The sequence below is a fragment of the Piliocolobus tephrosceles genome, chromosome 17 (genome assembly GCF_002776525.5).
Source record: "Piliocolobus tephrosceles isolate RC106 chromosome 17, ASM277652v3, whole genome shotgun sequence".
NCBI classification, from domain to species: Eukaryota; Metazoa; Chordata; class Mammalia; order Primates; family Cercopithecidae; genus Piliocolobus; species Piliocolobus tephrosceles.
Window position 1 is genome coordinate 51609932 of NC_045450.1, and position 19268 is coordinate 51629199.

General features: G+C 40.3%; 1 protein-coding gene across 1 annotated transcript in view; it reads right to left on the bottom strand.

The window, feature by feature from the left end:
* TERB1 (telomere repeat binding bouquet formation protein 1) overlaps window positions 1-17157 on the bottom strand; it is a 48957-nt gene extending 31800 nt beyond the window's left edge. The window contains exons 1-6 of the mRNA XM_023210109.1: window positions 17058-17157; window positions 12922-12984; window positions 4707-4817; window positions 4381-4509; window positions 2284-2412; window positions 16-76 (exon numbers count right to left, since the gene is read on the bottom strand). Coding sequence (XP_023065877.1) covers window positions 16-76; window positions 2284-2412; window positions 4381-4509; window positions 4707-4817; window positions 12922-12952 — 461 coding nt within the window. The 5' untranslated portion in view covers window positions 12953-12984; window positions 17058-17157. The remainder of the gene's footprint in view (window positions 1-15; window positions 77-2283; window positions 2413-4380; window positions 4510-4706; window positions 4818-12921; window positions 12985-17057) is intronic.
* Between the last annotated feature and the right edge of the window lie 2111 nt (window positions 17158-19268).

Here is a 19268-nt window from a genome sequence, read left to right on the forward strand (position 1 = left end):
TTTGTATTTGTTTACCTGAATAACCGTGACAGAACCGTAATACAACCTGTTTCTCTCACAAGTGTTTGTCCGGTCCCTTAAAAAAATAGCCATATAAAAATATGAGTTTTATTTACAAATAGTCTTGCAGAAATGAATAACAGAAATTTTATTTTAATAAATAAATAACTTTTAAACAACTTTAAAGTATTACAAAGTATAACAGAATTACTGTGGATAAAAATCTGTAATCAAGATTATTATGAAAAATATATCACTACTGCTTAGAGACTAATTGCATTCAAATTCCTCTAAAAATTATAAAACTCTTACTTTGCATCATGGTTCTGTGTTACAGTATCAAGATAAGTTCCAAAATGGAAAAATAAATAAATTTGACATTTTCTAGTTTTTCCAAAATAAAACAAAATCTAGAAATATTTTTTTTTAAAGTGCACACCTGGCAAGAAGGCGACTCCTCGGGCCTCTCTGGCAAGAGGCTTAGCTGAATTGCCTGAGCCTGCTCAGACTACCATTGTGTCTGGGTCTGTGACCCTCCCCATGGAAACAATAATAGCAGAGGACTAGAGGGGTGAGGGACCAGCTACTGCTAGCAGAAGAAGGTAAGGCTTGACTCCTCCGCTTCAAAGGATACAACCTGATGCCTAGCTTCCCTGAGGCTGCCCCACCCCCACCCAACACCCTGGGGGTTTGGGCCTTGAGCTCTACAACCACCCAGACGTCCCCCTCTATTGATGCCCATACCATTTCCCCTCTAGCAGGAAGGGTGGCATGAGAGAGTCTGCTGGTACTGAATATGGTTGTTGTGCTGGGACCTGGGTGACACAGGAAAGGGGCTACACCGCCTTGGCCTCCCCAAGTGCTGGGGTTACAGATGTGACCCACCATGCCTACCTAGAAGCATTTCTTTTTTTTGAGACAGGGTTTCGCTCTGTCACTCAGGTTGGAGTGCAGTGGCTTGATCACAGCTCACTGCAGCAGCCTCAACCTCCAGAGCTCACTCAATTCTCCCACCTCAGCCTCCCAAGTAGCTGGTAGTACAGGTGTGTGCCACCACACCCAGTTAATTTTTCTTTTTCTTTTTTTCTTTTAATTTCTTTGTAGAGAGACAAGGTCTCACTGTGTTACCTAGGCTGGTTTCAAACTCCTGGGCTTAAGGTATCCTCCCACATGGCTGGGCGCGGTGGCTTAAGCCTGTAATCCCAGCAGTTTGGGAGGCTGAGACGGGCGGATCACAAGGTCAGGAAATCAAGACCATCCTGGCTAACTCGGTGAAACCCTGTCTCTACTAAAAAAAATACAAAAAACTAACCGGGCGAGGTGGTGGGCGCCTGTAGTCCTAGCTACTGGGGAGGCTGAGGCAGGAGAATGGCATAAACCCGGGAGGCGGAGCTTGCAGTGAGCTGAGATCCGGCCACTGCACTCCAGCCTGGGCGACAGAGCAAGACTCTGTCTCAAAAAAAAAAAAAAAAAAAAAAAAAAGGGTATCCTCCCACCTTGGCCTCCCAAAATGCTGGCAAAATGCTGGGATTACAGGGATGATCTACCACACCTGGCCTAGAAACATTTTAAATACTTACAGAATTTCTAATAATTTGAAGAATTAAAATTTTAAAAAGTTAAAATATAACTGAGCAGTAAGTATATGGGAACATATTATCTTTGCAACTTTTCTGTAAATCTAAAATTATTCCAAAATAAAAACCATCACTGGTTTATACTGTAAAAACTGTAACTAAATGGTCAATTCAACAGAAAATCAACTAAACTAATTCATTAAATGCCTCTCTTATTCTCTTTAAACCTGTTACCTTTCAACGCTAAGCACTATAAATTACTTTATTATTTCTTAAAATTAATAAGTATTGAATGATTAAATACATGCTAATAACCCACTTTTCTTTAAACTAGTATTTCTCAGAGGTGAGGTTAAAAAAAGACACTGAGCCAGGAGCAGTGGCTCATACCTGTAATCCCAGCACTATTTGAGACCAGTCTGGCCAACATGGTGAAACCCCTGTCTCTACTAAAAAATCCAAAAATTAGCTGGGCATGATAGCATGTGCCTGTAATCCCAGCTACTCAGTAGGCTGAGGCAGAAGAATCACTTGAACCGGGTGGCAGAGGTTGCAGTGAGCCGAGATCATGCCACTGCACTCCAGCCTGGGTGCCAGAGCAAGACTCTGTTTCCAAAAAAAAAAGGATATAAGAACTCAAATAAAAAATTAATAATGGCTGTTCCAATTGATTAGTTTTCAAATATTCATAAGAGAATGTACTTACTATTGTTTGAAACCAGAACCAAAATAACATAAACAGACATTCTTTTCAAATTTATGTTTGAATCATTAGATAAGAACCAAGTTAAGTCTTCAAGTAACTCTGAAGTACACAAAGTCTGCTGACAGTAAACTGAAATATAAAATATAATTTTAATTTCAATGCATTGTCACAAACATGCTTTAAAATATGCTGAACAAAATAAAAAATTACCTAACTGGGGATGGTTCTTAACCAAATCTCATGTAATTGATATTTATTAGTCATACAATAAAATTTCTGACAAACTGATATGTGCTTACTCAATTAGCAGACCAAAGAAGCAGTATATTAATCAAAAGTACTTAATCTAGGCTCCAAAACACATACTGAAATCCCCTAGAATTTACAATAAAAAACTTATCTAAATAAAAAATTAAATAAAATTTAGCAAAAAAAAAAAAAAACAAAACACTTTAAAGGATGAGTAACAAAACATAGCAAGAAAAACAATTCAAGAAAATTCAGAAACTTGCTTTAGAAAACAGAAGGACAAACAATATTTGAGATATGTTTTGAGACTTTCCTAGAAATAAAAATCATTTCAAGAATCATACTACCTGGTAGTTTTTTTGTGTGTGTCCTAATGCAACAAGCAGAATTTTACAAAAATAATATAGACATAAAGATACAATCAACATTTCATCCAGTTCTTAGAACCAGCTATTAGACCCTATCTCAAAGGCAAGGACTAAGCCAGGCACAGAAAGACAAACACATTCTCACTTATTTGTGGGATCTAAAAATCAAAACAATTGAACTCATGGAGATAGATGATTATCAGAGGCTGGGAAGGGTAGTGGAAGGTGGTGGGTATGGTACCAAAAAAAAAAAAGAAGAAGAAAGAATGACTAAGACTTACTATTTGATAGCATAACAAAGTAACCATAGTCAATAATAATTTAATTGTACACTTTAAAATAACTAAACAGTATAATTGGATTTTTTGTGTAACACAATGAATAAATGCTTGAGTGGATGGAAACCCCATTCTCCATGACATGATTATGCACTGCATATCTGTATCAAAACATCTCATGTACCCTATAAATATATACACCTATTATATAGACACAAACATTAAAAATAAATTAAAAAAAAAAAATTCAAGGACTATATCTGACTTATCCCTGTATCCCCAATGCCTTGCACAAAGATTGCTTCCTAAAAGGTGATTTGTGTGTGTGTGTGTGTGTGTGTGTGTGTGTGTGACAGGGTCTTACTCTGTGGTCTGTTGCCCAGGTTAGAGTGCAGTGGCATAATCTTGGCTCACTGCCACCTCCACCTCCCAGGCTCAAGTAATCTCTCACCTCGGCCTCCCAAGTAGTTGGGACCACAGGTGCATACTACCATGCCCGGCTGATTATTTGTATTTTTGGTAAAGATGGGGTATCACCATGTTGCCCAGGCTGGTCTCAAACTCCTGAGGTCAAGTGATCCACCTGCCTCAGCCTCCCAAAGTGCTGGGATTATAGGTGTGAGCCACCATGCGCCTGGCTGATGAAGAAATATTTAATAAATAAAAATATCAGAATATAAAATTGGTCTGACAAACCAATGGTTTATATTCAACCTCATTTTAGATACACTGCAGAAAAGTGTTCTTGCCAACATGAATTTCTATACCCGCACATTACATGGCTGTGGGTTATCTTCATCCTTTGATCTGGAAAGATGAAACAGAAAGGAAAGGACAGGGAAAAGGGAAGAGAAGGAAAAAAGGGAGGGGAGGGGAAGGAGAAAGAGGAAAGGAGGGGTGGAGAAGGAGAGGAGGGAGGGGAAGGGAAAAGAGAGAAAGAGAAAGAAGAAATGAAAGAAAAGGAAAGGAAAGAAAAGAAAGGAAAGGAATGAAAGGAAAGGAAAGGAAAGAAAGAAAAGAAAGAAAATAAAGGGAAGGAAGGAAGAAGAGAGAGAAAGAAAGGGAGAGGGGAGGGAGGCTGGATAAAAATTATCCAAACATGTAAAAAAAGAAAAGAAATTAACTAGAAAATTAGTTTTGAGTATACTGTTAAAATATAACACAATGCTTAAAGTATAATGAAATAAAGTTTTATATTTTACCATTTTTTTCTGCAATAGCTCCTAATGTATATAAGGCTGCTTCTTTTACCATGCTATGTTCACTTGACTTTGCAAGATTTTTTACAAACATCAAACCACCAATTTCCCGAAAATAAACACTTGCATTACCTGTAGGATGTGCAGAAAAAAAACAAAATAGAAATGATATTTATTTTCATTATCCTTTCAGGGATAAAATAAATCACATGAAGACAGTAACATGATATGTAGAATAAATGAATGGAAAATAAAGAACTATGCTTATTTGATATATCATAGTACTAAAGAACTAGAATCACAAATAAAAATTCACTATTATATCTTACTGTTTTGTTGACAAATTGAATGAATAGTGACCAAAGCTTCCTTTTGTGAAAAAGCATTGTCCATTTGATACTTTAGACACTCCAATAATAAGTTCAGGTCAGTCTTCATTTCTAAAGAACAAAAATGTCATTATTTTAAACCAAAAAGTTTATTTCAAAAACTAACCATTAAAATTTCACTTACTAAATACATATCTTTGGAATGGTCAACTTTTAAAGTAATAGGCATGTATTACTTTTTTTTTTTTTTTTTTTTTTAGACGGAGTCTTGCTCTGTCGCCCAGGCTAGAGTGCAGCGGCCGGATCTCAGCTCACTGCAAGCTCCGCCTCCCGGGTTCACGCCATTCTCCCGCCTCAGCCTCCTGAGTAGCTGGGACTACAGGTGCCCGCCACCTCGCCCGGCTAGTTTTTTTGTATTTTTTTAGTAGAGACAGGGTTTCACCATGTTAGCCAGGATGGTCTCGATTTCCTGACCTCATGATCCGCCCGTCTCGGCCTCCCAAAGTGCTGGGATTACAGGCTTGAGCCACCGCGCCCGGCCTGTATTACTTTTATAATCCAACAACCATGTATTTTTTTAAAGATGTTCTTTTTATTTTTGAGACGGAGTCTCACTCTGTCGCCCAGGCTGGAGTGCAGTGGCGCCATCTCCACTCACTGCAAGCTCCGCCTCCCGGGTTCACGCCATTCTCCTGCCTCAGCCTCCTCTGTAGCTGGGACTACAGGCGCCTGCCATCGCGCCCGGCTAATTTTTTGTATTTTTAGTAGAGACGGGGTTCCACCATGTTAGCCAGGATGGTCTTGATCTCCTGACCTCGTGATCCGCCTGTCTCGGCCTCCCAAAGTGCTGGGATTACAGGCGTGAGCCACCGTGCCCGGCCTAAAGATGTTCTTTAAATAAAAGAACTTAAAATGAACTTCTTATAGTTCTTTGAGTTTCCCTTTTTATAAATATAGGAATAGAAAGTCAAAATATTGCTCTCTTTAAGTAGAGCTACACTGGTTTAAATATCTGTCATTTAGAAAAAAAGGTGGATAAAAATGAAAATACAACATGAGAATTGTGGGATGCTATGAAAGCAGTATTTAGGATGAAAGGTCTCAGATCAACGACGTCAGCTACCACCTTAGGAAATTAGAAAAAGAACAAATTAAACCCAATATAAGTACAAGAAAGGAAATTATAAAGATCTAAGCTGAAACCAGTGAAACAGAAAACAAATACAGAGGAAGTTCTTTGAGAAGAGCAACAAAACTGATAAACTTCTAGCCAGATGAGTTAGGAGAAAAGGAGTAAAGACACAAATTACCAATATCAGAAATGAGAGAGATGGCATTACCACATTCCACAGATATTCAGAAGATATTAAGGGAGTACTATGTACAATTTCACACCTATGGATTCAACAACTTAGGTGAAATGACATCACCAAACTCACCCGAGAAGAAAAAGACAACTTGAATAGTCCTACAGCTATGAAAGAAGTTGAATTAAGAGTTAAAAACTTTTCCACAAAGAAAACCCTGGGTTCAGATGATTTCATTTGTAAATTCTACCAAACATTTAAGGAAGGAATAATACAAATTCTACTCAAATTTTTTCAAAAGTTTAAGAGAAGGAATACTTCCCAACTTATTCTATGAGGCTAGTATTACCTTTATACCAAAACAGAAGCCATTAGCAAGAAAACTACAGACCAGTTTCCCTCATGAACATACATGCAAAAAGTCGAAACAATTTTAGCAAATTGAATCCAACAATATATTAAAATAAAAAGACATCACGACTAAGTGGGTTTATCCCAGAAATACAAGATTGATTTATGATTTGAAAAAAATCAATGTAACAAAACTAAACAGGAAAACCTTTGGTCATCTTAATGGATGTAAAAACAGCATCTGATAAAATCCCACATGCATTCCTGATTAAAGAAAAATATTTTGCAAATTTGGAATAGAAAGGAACTTCCTCAACCTGGCAAAGTGCATCTACAGTTGAAAACCCTACAGCAAACATCATACTTAACAGGGAAAGACTGAATATCTTCTCTCTAAAACCAGGTATAAGACAAAGATGTTTGCTCGTATCACCACTCCTATGTAACATTGTCCCAAAGAGTCTAGCCAGTGCCGTCAGGTAAGAAAAAAGAAATAAAAGGCACTCAAATTGGCAAAGAAGTATTTGAATTTGCATACAACATGATCTTCCACATAATTTGATGGAATCTACAGAAAGCTACTAGAATAAGTGAACTAAGTTTTCCAGATAACTCTTTAATACATAAAAATAGATTATACAGTCAAATGTTGCTTAATGATGGGGATACATTCTGAGAAAAGCATCATTAGGTGATTTCATCATTGTATTAACATCATAGACTTTACTTACACAAACCTAGATGGTAGAGCTTATTACACATCTAGGTTGTATGGTATAGCTATTGCTCCTAGGCTATAAACCTATGCAGCATGTTACTATATTGAATAATATAGTCAATTGTAATACAATGGCAAATTTTTGTATATCTAAACATATCTAAACATAGAAAAGCTATAATACAGATTTTTTTAAAAGGTATATCCAGAAGCTGCTCTGGGTGCATCAGCGAGTGGTGAGTGAATGTGAAAGCCTAGGACATTATTATACACTACTGTAGACTTCATAAACACCGTAAATTTAGACTACTCAATTTATTTTTAAAATATCTTCAATAGTAAAATAAATTTAGCTTATTGTAACGTCACCACACCCAGCTAATTTTTTTTTTTACAGAGATGAGGGTCTCACTATGTTGCCCAGGCTGGTCTCAAACTCCTGGCCTCAAGCAATCCTCCCATCTTGGCCTCCCAAACCACTGGAATTATTTATAGGTGTGAGTCATCATGCCTGGCCTATCTTTATCTTTTAAAAAAACTTTATTAAAACTAAGACACAAACACACACATTAGCATAGGCCTACACAGAGTCAAGATCATCAATATGACTGTCCTTCACCTTCACATCTTGTCCCACTGGAAAGTCTTCAGGGCAATAACATACACGGAACTGCCATTTCTTACAACAATCCCTTCTTCTGGGATACCTCCTGAAGGACCTGCCTGAGGCTATTTTACAAAATTTTTGTTTATAAGTAGAAGCAGTGTATTCTAAAACAACAATAAATAGTGTAGTAAATACATAAACCAGTAACAGAGTCATTATCAGGTATTATGTACTACACATAACTGGATTTGCTATAGTTTTACACAACTGGCAGTATGGTAGGTTTGTTTACACCAGCATCACTGCAAACATGTGAGTAATGTGTTGCACTTACTATATTACAATGTCACTACATGACAGGAATTTTTCAGTTCCATTATAATCTTATAAGACCACTGTTCTATATGAGGTCTGTTGTTGACTGAAACATCATTATGCAGCACATGACTGTATTTCTATATACTAGCAATAAACAAATGGAAATTAAAATTTTAAAAACCACCCCATTTACAATATAGCATTGAAATACTTAGGGATAAATTGACAACAGAGGTGAGACATACACCAAAAACTAAAAAATACTGCTGAGAGAAATTAAAGATGACCAAAATAAATGCCATTATATGCCATGTTCATGAGTCAAAAGACAAAATATTGTTAAGATGTAAATTCTTCCCAAATTGGTCTACAGACTCAACGTAATCCCAGCAGGCTGTGTGTGCATGTGTGTGTGTAAATTGACAAGCTGATGTCAAAATTCATATGGAAATGCAAAACCCTTACCATAGCCAGACAACACTCAAAGAGAAGTATAAAGCCAAAGGGCTAACTCTACCATATTTCAAGACTTTAAAAACCTACAGTGGGCCAGGCACAGTGGCTCACGTCTGTAATTCCAGCACTTTGGGAGGCTGAGGCAGGCGGATCACTTGAGGTCAGGAGTTTGAGATCAGCCTGGCCAACACAGTGAAACCCCATTTCTACTAAAAAATACAAAAATTAGCTAGTTATGGTGGCATGTGCCTGTAATCCCAGCTATTCGGGAGGCTGAGGCAGGAGAATCGCTTGAACCTGGGAGGTGGAGGTTGCAGTGAGCCAAGATTGCACTGCTGCACTCCCTCCACTCTGGGCAAATAGAGCGATATGCTATCTAAAAACAAACAAACAAACAAAAACCCTACAGTAACAAAAACAGTGTGGCACTGCCATCAGCATAGACAAAAAGATCAATGAAACAGGACAGTACAGAAATAAACCTACACAAACCCATGAGTTTTTACAAAGTCATTGCTAACAAAGTGTTGGAACAACTGAATATCCATACTCAAAACAACAGCAACAAAAACTCTTGAATTCATACTTCGAAACACATACAAAAATCAACTCAAAATGGAATGCAATCTAAATGTAAAATCTAAAACTATGAATTTTTTTTTAATTTTGTTTTTGAGAGGGAGTCTTGCTCTGTCGCCCAAGCTGGAATGCAGTGGCGTGATCTCATCTCACTGTAACCTCCACCTCCTGGGTTCAAGAGATTCTCCTGTCTCAGTCTCCCGAGACTGCGCCTGGCCAATTACGAAACTTTTAAAAGAAAACATGGGAGAAAATATTTGTAACCTTGGGTTAAGCAAAGAATTCCTAGATATTACAATAACAGCAAAACCCACAAAATAATAATGAACTAGGCTTCATAAAATTAAAAACTTCATTGTTTTAATAGTGTCTTCTAAAGCGTAGCAAAGACAAGCCACAAACTGGAAAATCTTTGCAAAGAACATATCTGATAAAGAACATGTAGCCATCTAGTGTACATTCTGTATGTCAATTTAAAAACAAACAAAAAGAACATGGGGCCAGGCACAGTGGGTCACATCTGTAATCCCAGCACTTTGGGAGGATGAGGCAGTAGTATCTCTTGAGGCCAAAAGTTTGAGACCAGCCTGGACAACAATGTGAAATCTATCTATGCAAAAAAAAAAAAAAAAACTTAAAATTAGCCTGGCATGGTGATATGTGCCTATAGTCCCATCTACTCAGGAAGCTGAGGTAGAAGACTGCTTGAGGCCAGAAGCAGTGGCTCATGCCTGTGATCCCAGTATTTTGGGAGGCTGAGGTGGGCAGATCACCTGAGTCAGGAGTTTGAGATCAGCCTGGCCAACATAGTAAAACCCCATCTCTACTAAAAATATAAAAATTAGCTGAGTGGGGTGGTGGGCGCCTATAATCCCCCCTGCTTGGGAGGCTGAGGCAGGAGAACCACTTGAACCTGGGAGGCAGAGGTTGCAGTGAGCTGAGATCAGGCCACTGCACTCCAACCTGGACAACAAGAGTGAGACTCTGCCTCAACAACAACAAAAAAGTACTGCTTGAGCCAGGAGTTGGAGTCTGCAATGAGCTATGATTGTGCCACTGTACTTTAACCTGGGTGACAAAGTGAGACAGTCTCAAAAAAAACAACATATATCTAGAAAATATAAAGAACTATGAAAGCTCAGCAACAGAAAAACCAACAACCAGATAAAACAGCAAAAGATGTGAACACTCTTTAATAAAAATGATAAATAGATGGCAAATAAGAATATGAAAATATTCTCAATATCATTAGTCATTAGGGAAATGCAAATTAAAACCACAAGGAGATGCCATTACATGCCCACTGAACGACTAACATTTATGATGGATCATTTCATATGTTAGCAAGGACATGAAGGAACTGGAACTCTCATATACTGCTGATGAATATGTAAAATGATACAAAGATTTTGAAAGACAGATCAGCAGTTTCATAAACTGTTAACGTATACCTACCATTTGATTCAGCCATTTCACTCCTAAGTATTTACCCTAAAAAGGGGAGATACATGTCCATACAAATGTTCACAGCACCATTATATGTAATAGCTAAGAAGTGTAAGCAATCAAAATGCCCATCAGCAGATGAATGGATAAGCAAATCATGGTATAACTATACAATGGAATACTTAGCAATAAAAAAAGAATTATAGATGTATGCAACAACACGGATGAATCTCAAAATAATTATGCTGAGTGAAAGAGGCCACATAAAACAGAATTCATACTGTATGATTCTATGTACAGAAAAAATGCAAATAGTCTATAGTAACAGAAGGCAGATTAGTGAGTGCTGGGGGGAAAAAGGCTCTAGGAAAGCACAGAAAGTAGGGATTACAAAGGAGCAGGAGGATAAATGCACTATCTTGATTTTGCTGATGGTTGCATGGCTACATACATATACCAAGCTTTATCAAAATGTAAACATTTTGTTTATAACTAAACAGCAAACAACAGACAACTATTTTCCTATAAAATTCTTTAGTATAGTCTTAAAAACAATTTCTTCTCTTGATTTTAAGGATTTAAGTCAAATGGTATATAGATTTTGAAATAATGCTTGAAGTACATTTAGAGTAGTAGGTTGGGCGCAGTGGCTCACACCTATAATCCCAGCGCTTTGGGAAGCTGAGGCGGGCGGATCACCTGAGGTCAGGAGTTCGAGACCAGCCTGGACAACATGCTGAAACCCTGTCTCTACTAAAAATACAAAAATTAGCTGGGCGTGGTGGTGGGTGCCTGTAATCCCAGCTACTCCGGAGGCTGAGGCAGGAGAATCACTTGAACCTAGGAGGCAGAGGTTGCAGTGAGCCGAGATTGGGCCATTGCATTCCAGCCTGGGCAACAAGAGCAAGACTCTGTCTCAAAAAAAACAAAATTAAAAAAAGTTAGAGTTCTGAAAGATATAGGATGAAGGGTGGATATAATATAGAGGAGCACACTAAGAGAAATTAAGATGTATCATCAATCAATATAGTACTTAGTCTCACTCTTTGTTTTAGAGGTTTGGTTGGTTTTTTTTTTTTTTTTTTTTTTTTGAGATGGAGTCCCACTTTCTCGCCCAGGCTGGATAGCAGTGGAGCAATCTCGGCTCACTGCAACCACCGCCTCCTAGGTTCAAGTGATTCTCCTGCCTCAGATTCCCAAATAGCTGGGATTACAGGTGCCCACCACCATGCCCGGCTAATTTTTTGTATTTTTAGGAGAGATGGGATTTCACCATGTTGGCCAGGCTGGTCTCAAACTCCTGACCTCACATGATGCACCTGCTTCGGCCTCCCAAAATGCTGGGATTACAGGCGTGAGCCACTGTACCCGGCCTGGTGTTTTTTTTTTTTTTTTTTTTTTGAGATGGAGTCTCACTCTGTCACCCAAGCTGGAGTGCAGTGGCACAATCTTGGCTCACTGCAACCTCTGCCTCCCAGGTTCAAGCAATTCTCCCACCTCAGCCTCCCAAGTAGCTGGGATTACAGGTGCGCACCACAACACCCAGCTAATTTTTTTGTATTTTAGTAGAGACAGGGTTTCACCATGTTGCCCAGGGTGGTTTCGAACTCCTGAGCTCAGGCAATCCACCTGCCTTGGCCTCCCAAAGCATTGGGATTATAGGCATGAGCTACTGCGCCTGGTCATAGTCTCACTCTTTTTTTTTTTTTTTTTTTGTAGTCAAGCTCTTAAAGAGTAAGCAATTCATACTGTGTGTCTTCAGATCTTAATTTTCCACTCAAATATAAACAGACTGCAATCTGGTTAAAATCTATTAAGTTTACCGTTAACATATCACATCCTAAATGCAAAATGCAGTGGAAAATTCAGTCCTCAGCTGTGACATTTGACATTTCAGGCTCTTAAGCAACCTCTTTCTCATGAAGAATTCTCTTAAGGTTCTGATTTCAAAGATACCACATTCCTGACTCTCTTTCCACATTTTTGAAATGTTTTTCTCAGACTTTTTTTAGGGGCTCTCTTCCTCAGCTAAAACCTTATATGACAGTGTGTATTAATGAACACTATTCTCCATCCTCTTCTCCCTGGTTAACCTCCTCCATGCCCATGGATTCAGTTTCCATCTTTCTGGGAACAATTCTGAAATCCGTACCTTCAGGCATCCTTTGATGGTGGTCCTCTCAGGTTCCCATTATTCTTGTATACACTGACATTAAATCAACTATCACGTGAAATTCTAATTGTCAATATGTCTTTTCCCATTAGAATGTCAGTTTCCTGAAGCCAGAAATTATGTGACAGGCACAGAGTAGTGCTCAATATTTATGTAAATGGCTGAATGATTCTTTCATTTCCTGAATCCTGTCAAATAATCTACAGTATATCCTACCAATACAAAACTAATTGCAGATATATGATTCATCAATTTCTCACCTTGTGTTTTCTTTGTGTCTTCACTTTCCATGCTTGTCTATATTCTTTTTCCTTATATTTCGTCTATAAGATAAAGGTATTTTCTCAATTTAAATCAATGTTTGAGAATAGCAAAGATATAAGTACAAATGGGTGGGAAAAATTGTTTTCCTGAAGCCAAAAGACCAGGGAATTACAACTTTTAAAATAATAATTAAATTTAATTAACTTAGTTAATAAGTTGAATCTGCAACTTATTAGATGTGTTCTATCAAGCAGGTTGATTAAATTCTTTGAGGCTCTGTATCCTCATCTGTAAAATAGAAATGATATTCCTATTTCACAGAGTTGTTACAATAATTACATTTAAAAACATAAATAAACATATTTGGCATTTTTAAGCACTATACACATTCAAGACATTTTATTAAGCAAATGAATGGGTGACTGGATCTAACTGGACCTCTTAACTGGTCCCATTCCCTTTTTTTTTTTTTTTTTTTGAGACAGCAGGGTCTCACTCTGACACCCAGGCTGGAGTGCAGTGGCTTGATAACGACTTACTGCAACCTTGACCTCCCAGGCTCAGGTGATCCTCCCATGTCAGCTTCCAGAGTAGCTGAAACTACAGGCACATGCCACCACACTTGGCTAATTTTGTAGAGATGGGGTTTCGCCATGTTGCCCAGGCTAGTCACAAACTCCTGGTCTCAAGCAATCCACACATCTCAGCCTCCCAAAGTGCTGAGTTTACAGGTGTGAGCTCCCACACCCAGCCCCCACTTTCTTATTTTCTTCATGGAAATCTTCATCTCATAGTTTCAGATTAGGGACCCCTCTTACCTATGAGAGGTTTATAAAACACACACACATAATCTAAAGTGTGTTTAGATTGGCCTTTCTCTTCACAAGCTAAATACTAAATTAACAACCCATGTTTATTTTTGACATGGTATAGTGAGATGGCATCTCACTATGCTGTCCAGGCTGGTCTCCTGAACTCAAGCAATCCACCCACCTCAGTCTCTCAAAGTGCTGGGATTACACACTTGAGCCACCATGCCCAGCCTAGAATCATTTTTAAAATAACTGGCAACTCTGGTACGACCTCTCACATACCCTACTTTAAAATGCTAAACTGATTAGTTAGAAAAAATGCCTCAGAGTCCAGTTAACTTCTTAGAGCAACAAATCAGGATTCACAGAACTCTAAAATTCTTATTTATTCCAACACTATGTTGTTAAAGAGAGATATCCAATTATCCATTTATAGAGCAAGGCCTTGTCTCAAAAAGAAAAAAAAAAAATTCTTAAGCACAAAGAAATGTTTAAAGAAATAACAAATGTAAAAATCTTTTATAAAGTACTATACAAATGTACAGGTATATTATTTTTGCCTTTTTTTTTTTTTTTTTTTTTTAAAGAGACAGGGTCTCAATCTGTCACCCAGGCTGTAGTGCAGTGGCATGATCTTGGCTCACTGCAGCTTCAAACTCCTAGGCTCAAGTGATCCTCCTGCCTCAGCATTCCAGGTAGGTGAGTCTACAGGCACACACCACCACACCCAGCTAATTTTTAAATATTTTTGTAGAGGCAAGGGTTTTGCTGTGTTGCCCAGTCTCGTCTTGAATTCCTGGCTTCAAGAGATCCTCCTGTCTTGGCCTCCCAAAGTGCTGAGATTAGAGGCATAAGTCACCATGCTTGGCCCATTTTTTAACCTAAATATTACATTAAAATAGAAGTAGGTATAAGTCCACAAGATAGGATATTATTACAAGAATATTCACATTTACTAGAAACGTTCAATAGCAAAGAAAAATGCTTATGTTACAAAGTTAACCAAAAATAGCAAGACTCAATTTAATCTACGGTATGATCCAAATTAGAGGTAAACATAAAATAAAACTGGCTAGAAAGATGACATATTAACACTTGTCTTTAGTTGGTGGTTCTATGGGTTTTATCCCACTATTTTCTATTTTTCACAATTTTTATAATAATAACCGCTTTTAAAATTCAGTAAATGCCTATTGAAGCTAGGCTCTGTTCTTTACACCTTATGAATATTCTTTTTCGTCTCCACGATAACCTTATGAGGGAATTATAAGGATGAAGATACATGAGGAGAGGGCAAATAATTTGACTAACTTCAAATTGCTAGTAAGTGCCAGAGTTAAAACGGGAACCAAGAAAATCAGGCCAGGGCTTACACTCTTCACCACTCTTATACTGTCTCCCATACATACATATTGCTTTTCAACAAATGGGTTAAGATTTGGAAAAGATTACTAGATTTAAAAAAATGAACTCTTCAGAAAATGGAAAACTGTTATCATATATGGATGTTTTTGTTTCATGGACAACCTTAAGGACTATATCCTTAATTTTAATTATCCAATCTATTCTGCTTTTAATATAATTTTTAAGAGGGGTATGTATAATTTTTTTTTTTTTTCAGACAGAGTCTCACTCTGTTGCCCAGGCTGGAGTGCAGTGGTGTGATCTCAGCTCACTGCAACCTCCACCTCCCAGGTTCAAGCAATTCTCCTGTCTCTGCCTTCTGAGTGGCTGGAATTGCTGGAATTACAGGCATGCACCACCACGCCCGGCTAATTTTTGTAATTTTAGTAGAGACAGGGTTTCACGATGTTGGCCAGGCTGGTCTCGAACTCCTGACCTCAGGTGATCCACCCGCTTCGGCCTCCAAAAGTGCTGGGGTTACAGGCTGAGCCACCATGCCTGGCCTATGAGGCGTAATGTATAACTTTTAAACCTAAATGCTTTGAAATTAAAACTGACCACTCACACTCTTTTCTCCCTTTGTTGTTATACTTTCTTCTTATAAATGGTTACTTTGCACAAAAAGAGTTTGCCAAGTACTTGGTAGCATTAATACAAGTCATCTATTTACTTGAGAAGTGCTTACACCCATAGCAAAGGATAAGTTATAACTTTCAAGGGATTGATAATCACAAAATTATATTTAAAATTATAAACAAGTATATTCTCAAGAACAAAAGCATCTGCCATATAAAGCAGATTATGAAGTGCTTTTAGTAATTTAGTGAATATATGAACTGTCACAAACAAGATTTCAAAATTCTTTACTGTATTCTCACAGGAAGAAAAGGATTTTTTTCTGGATGACAGAGAGAACCTCTCCCACTTACACGTTTCACTCAGCCCACTCCCCAAAACAGTAAACTCAAATCCAAATTGCAATAAGAAAAGTAGCTGAATATTACTCGTTTACTTGATTTACAAAATGTATACCAAAAGCTTTTGAGGGGCCGGACGTGGTGGCTCGCGCCTGTAATCCCAGCAGTTTGGGAGGCCGAGGTGGGCGGAAGATTTCAGGGCAGGAGTTGGAGACCAGCCTGGCCAACATTGTGAAACCCCATCTCTACCAAGGAAAAGTACAAAAAGTAGCTGGGCGTGGTTACTGCACCTGTAATCCCAGCTATTTGGGAGGCTGAAGTGGGATGATCCCTTGAGCCCAGGAGATGAAGGTTACAGTGAGCCGACATCATGCCACTGCACTCCAACCTGGATGATGGAGGGAGACCCTGTCTCAAAATAAATAAATAAAAAGAAAGAAAAAAAATTTTTTGAGACAGTCTGGCTCTGTCGCCCAGGCTGGAGTGCAGTGGCGCCATCTTGGCTCACTGCAACCTCCGCCTCCCGGGTTCAAGCGACTCTCCTGCCTCAGCCTCCCGAGTAGCTGGGATTACAGGCGACTGCCACCACGCCAGGCCAAGAAACATTTTTGAAATCGAAATATTATCCCAATATATCAGAAAGATAAATGGCATCTTTTTGTGTAAGGCTGGTGATAATCCCACCACTAAATTGTTGTCAGCTGATACCCAGCTTGTAATTATATACAGCGAAAATACCCTCTAAAGAAGACGCAAGAGAGAAAGGGCAAATTTGTTTTCGATCACTTAAACGGGTCAAAAGAACAGTCATTCAGGTCCCAGAAAACGCACTGTGGGTACCCGGAGTCAGCCGGCTCTGCAATAGGATCCCCCCGAGCCCAGAGCATAAATCCTCAAGGCCTCCTCCCGGTTTCCACAGGTAACAGACACGTAACCTTTCCAAGGCGGGAGCGCTCACCCCGCCCGGCTTCCTGCCCATTCAGCCCGCGGCCGGCTCACCTACAGAGTTGGAGGAATTCCTTGTGCAGAGCTTAGGTGGCCCCTCCAGGCTCCTCTCTGACCACGGCTCGCAAGTCCTGCGCGGGAGCAGGGCACTGGTGAGCGGCGCGGGCCGCTCCAGAGCCATCAGCCCGCTCAGCAGGCCCTCCCCGCTCAGGTGCTGTGGGACGTGCAGCCCGGCCCTGGCTCTGAGAAACGACCTCAACGGTGGGTCCCACCCTCTCCACACATCAAAGTCACCAGGGGAGGCGCCTGGGGAGTCAGAAGTGAAATAGGGGCTAATACTGCCAGGCTCTACACGCCTCTAAATGGTTCGTGATAACTGTCTCTTCCCGCCAAAGCCTGTGGGGACAACAGCTGGGGCCTGGCAACTGCTCATAAAGGCCCCGTTCCCCCAACTCGACCCTTCTCCTCACGTGAGCTAAGAAGGGCCTGACGGGACGGTAACACATCCTGGCCGGCCCAACCCGCCTTCCACAGGCGCCAACATACGGAGTTTCCAAGCGCAGTAAGGCAGGGCTGGGCCCAACACGCGGGAGCGGAGGCCTTGGCGTCTACCCTCAAGCGGAGGCTTCCGCCCTTTCTTCATCACCGCCCACCTGCCACGACGCCCGCTAGGGTTTCCCGCCCAGCAGTCCAGGCCCACGTCCGTGGGAGGGACTTCCTGCCGGCACGCCCACCGTCCCTGCACGGAGCCTTAACGCTTCCGCGGGTGCCCCAGGTTGCCTAGGGCAATAGGGTGGCCCCTGTCCTGGATGCAAGATTTTTAAGAAAGCTACAATTTGAAAGAGAAATCTAATCTTACCGCCCCCGGTTTTTAGGGTTTTTACCTCAGAGGAGCATTCGCCCCAAAATTAGGGGACTGTGCACGTGGTTGACGAGGCCTCGCTATGGGACAGTAAACGCGAGGCACGGGGCGGTGAAGCCCCCACCTCCCTTCCACCTGGCATCTGTGCTGTGCGCTGTGCGTTCTCCCTTTTGTTGGGCACCTCGCTAATGGTCACCGCGGCCCCACAGAGGCAGCCAGGCCGCCCCTCACTGGGGGACTTCCGGAGTTCAGTCCAGGCGGACTTACCTGCACCCGGACCAAAGGATCAGAGTGGGGCCGAGGCCTAGGCCTGTCCCTTTCCTCTTCCGCCGTAAAATGCAGCCCATGGGACTGCTAGGCAATGAAGGCGAGGGGAAGGTCCCCGATACAGGGAAGAACAGCCAACGAATGGCTGACACATTAGGGTCTGGAAAACCAAGTCCCTGTAAGGTACCCTAGTATATCTAACAGGTTCTCAGGAGACGCTGGCCTCACAGACAGCTGCAGCAGGTTAGTGGCCTTAGATATTAAGAGTCATGAACCACGGACCATGTTCCTCAGCCCTAAGTATTAATACATCAAGTCAAAAACCGGGCACTGCCCCTACTTCTGGATTCTGGATTTCCACTCCGTTTGCATCTACTACTTCCTTTTTTTGCCCTCTAAAATGCTGGTGAATGCTATTAGTCCCATGTGACTAAATTTAAGAGCATATATGAGTGGAATGACCCCATAAAAAATTTTTTTTTTTTTTGAGACGGAGTCTCGATCTGTCGCCCGGGCTGGAGTGCAGTGACTGGATCTCAGCTCACTGCAAGCTCCGCCTCCCGGGTTGACGCCATTCTCCTGCCTCAGCCTCCCGAGTAGCTGGGACTACAGGCGCCCGCCACCTCGCCCGGCTAAATTTTTTAGTAGAGACGGGGTTTCACTCTGTTAGCCAGGATGGTTTCGATCTCCTGACCTCGTGATCCCCTCGTCTCAGCCTCCCAAAGTGCTGGGATTATAAACTTGAGCCACCGCGCCCCGCCGACCCCATAAAATTTCAAGAAGTAGGTTAGGCAGCCAAAACTTTAAGATAGTACTACATACAAGGGGATGGTCTTGTTTTCTGGGAAAACTACATATCCAGAAATAATTTCTTTTTAAATTCTATTCGTTTTAACAAATGACGATGGTCCTAAAATGTCCATAGCTAACATCTGCACATGGCTTAAATTCATTATTGAAGATGGTAAGAAAAAAAAATTTTTTAACTAATCTCTAATAAAACACAAGGATAATCTATGATAAGTAACTTTGAAATAGCAAGTCAATATTGATGCTCAATGAGAAATGGATAGGATTCATTTTCTAGGAAAATGACTGTCTCCTTTCCCCTCCCCACAAAGCACAAGACTACATTA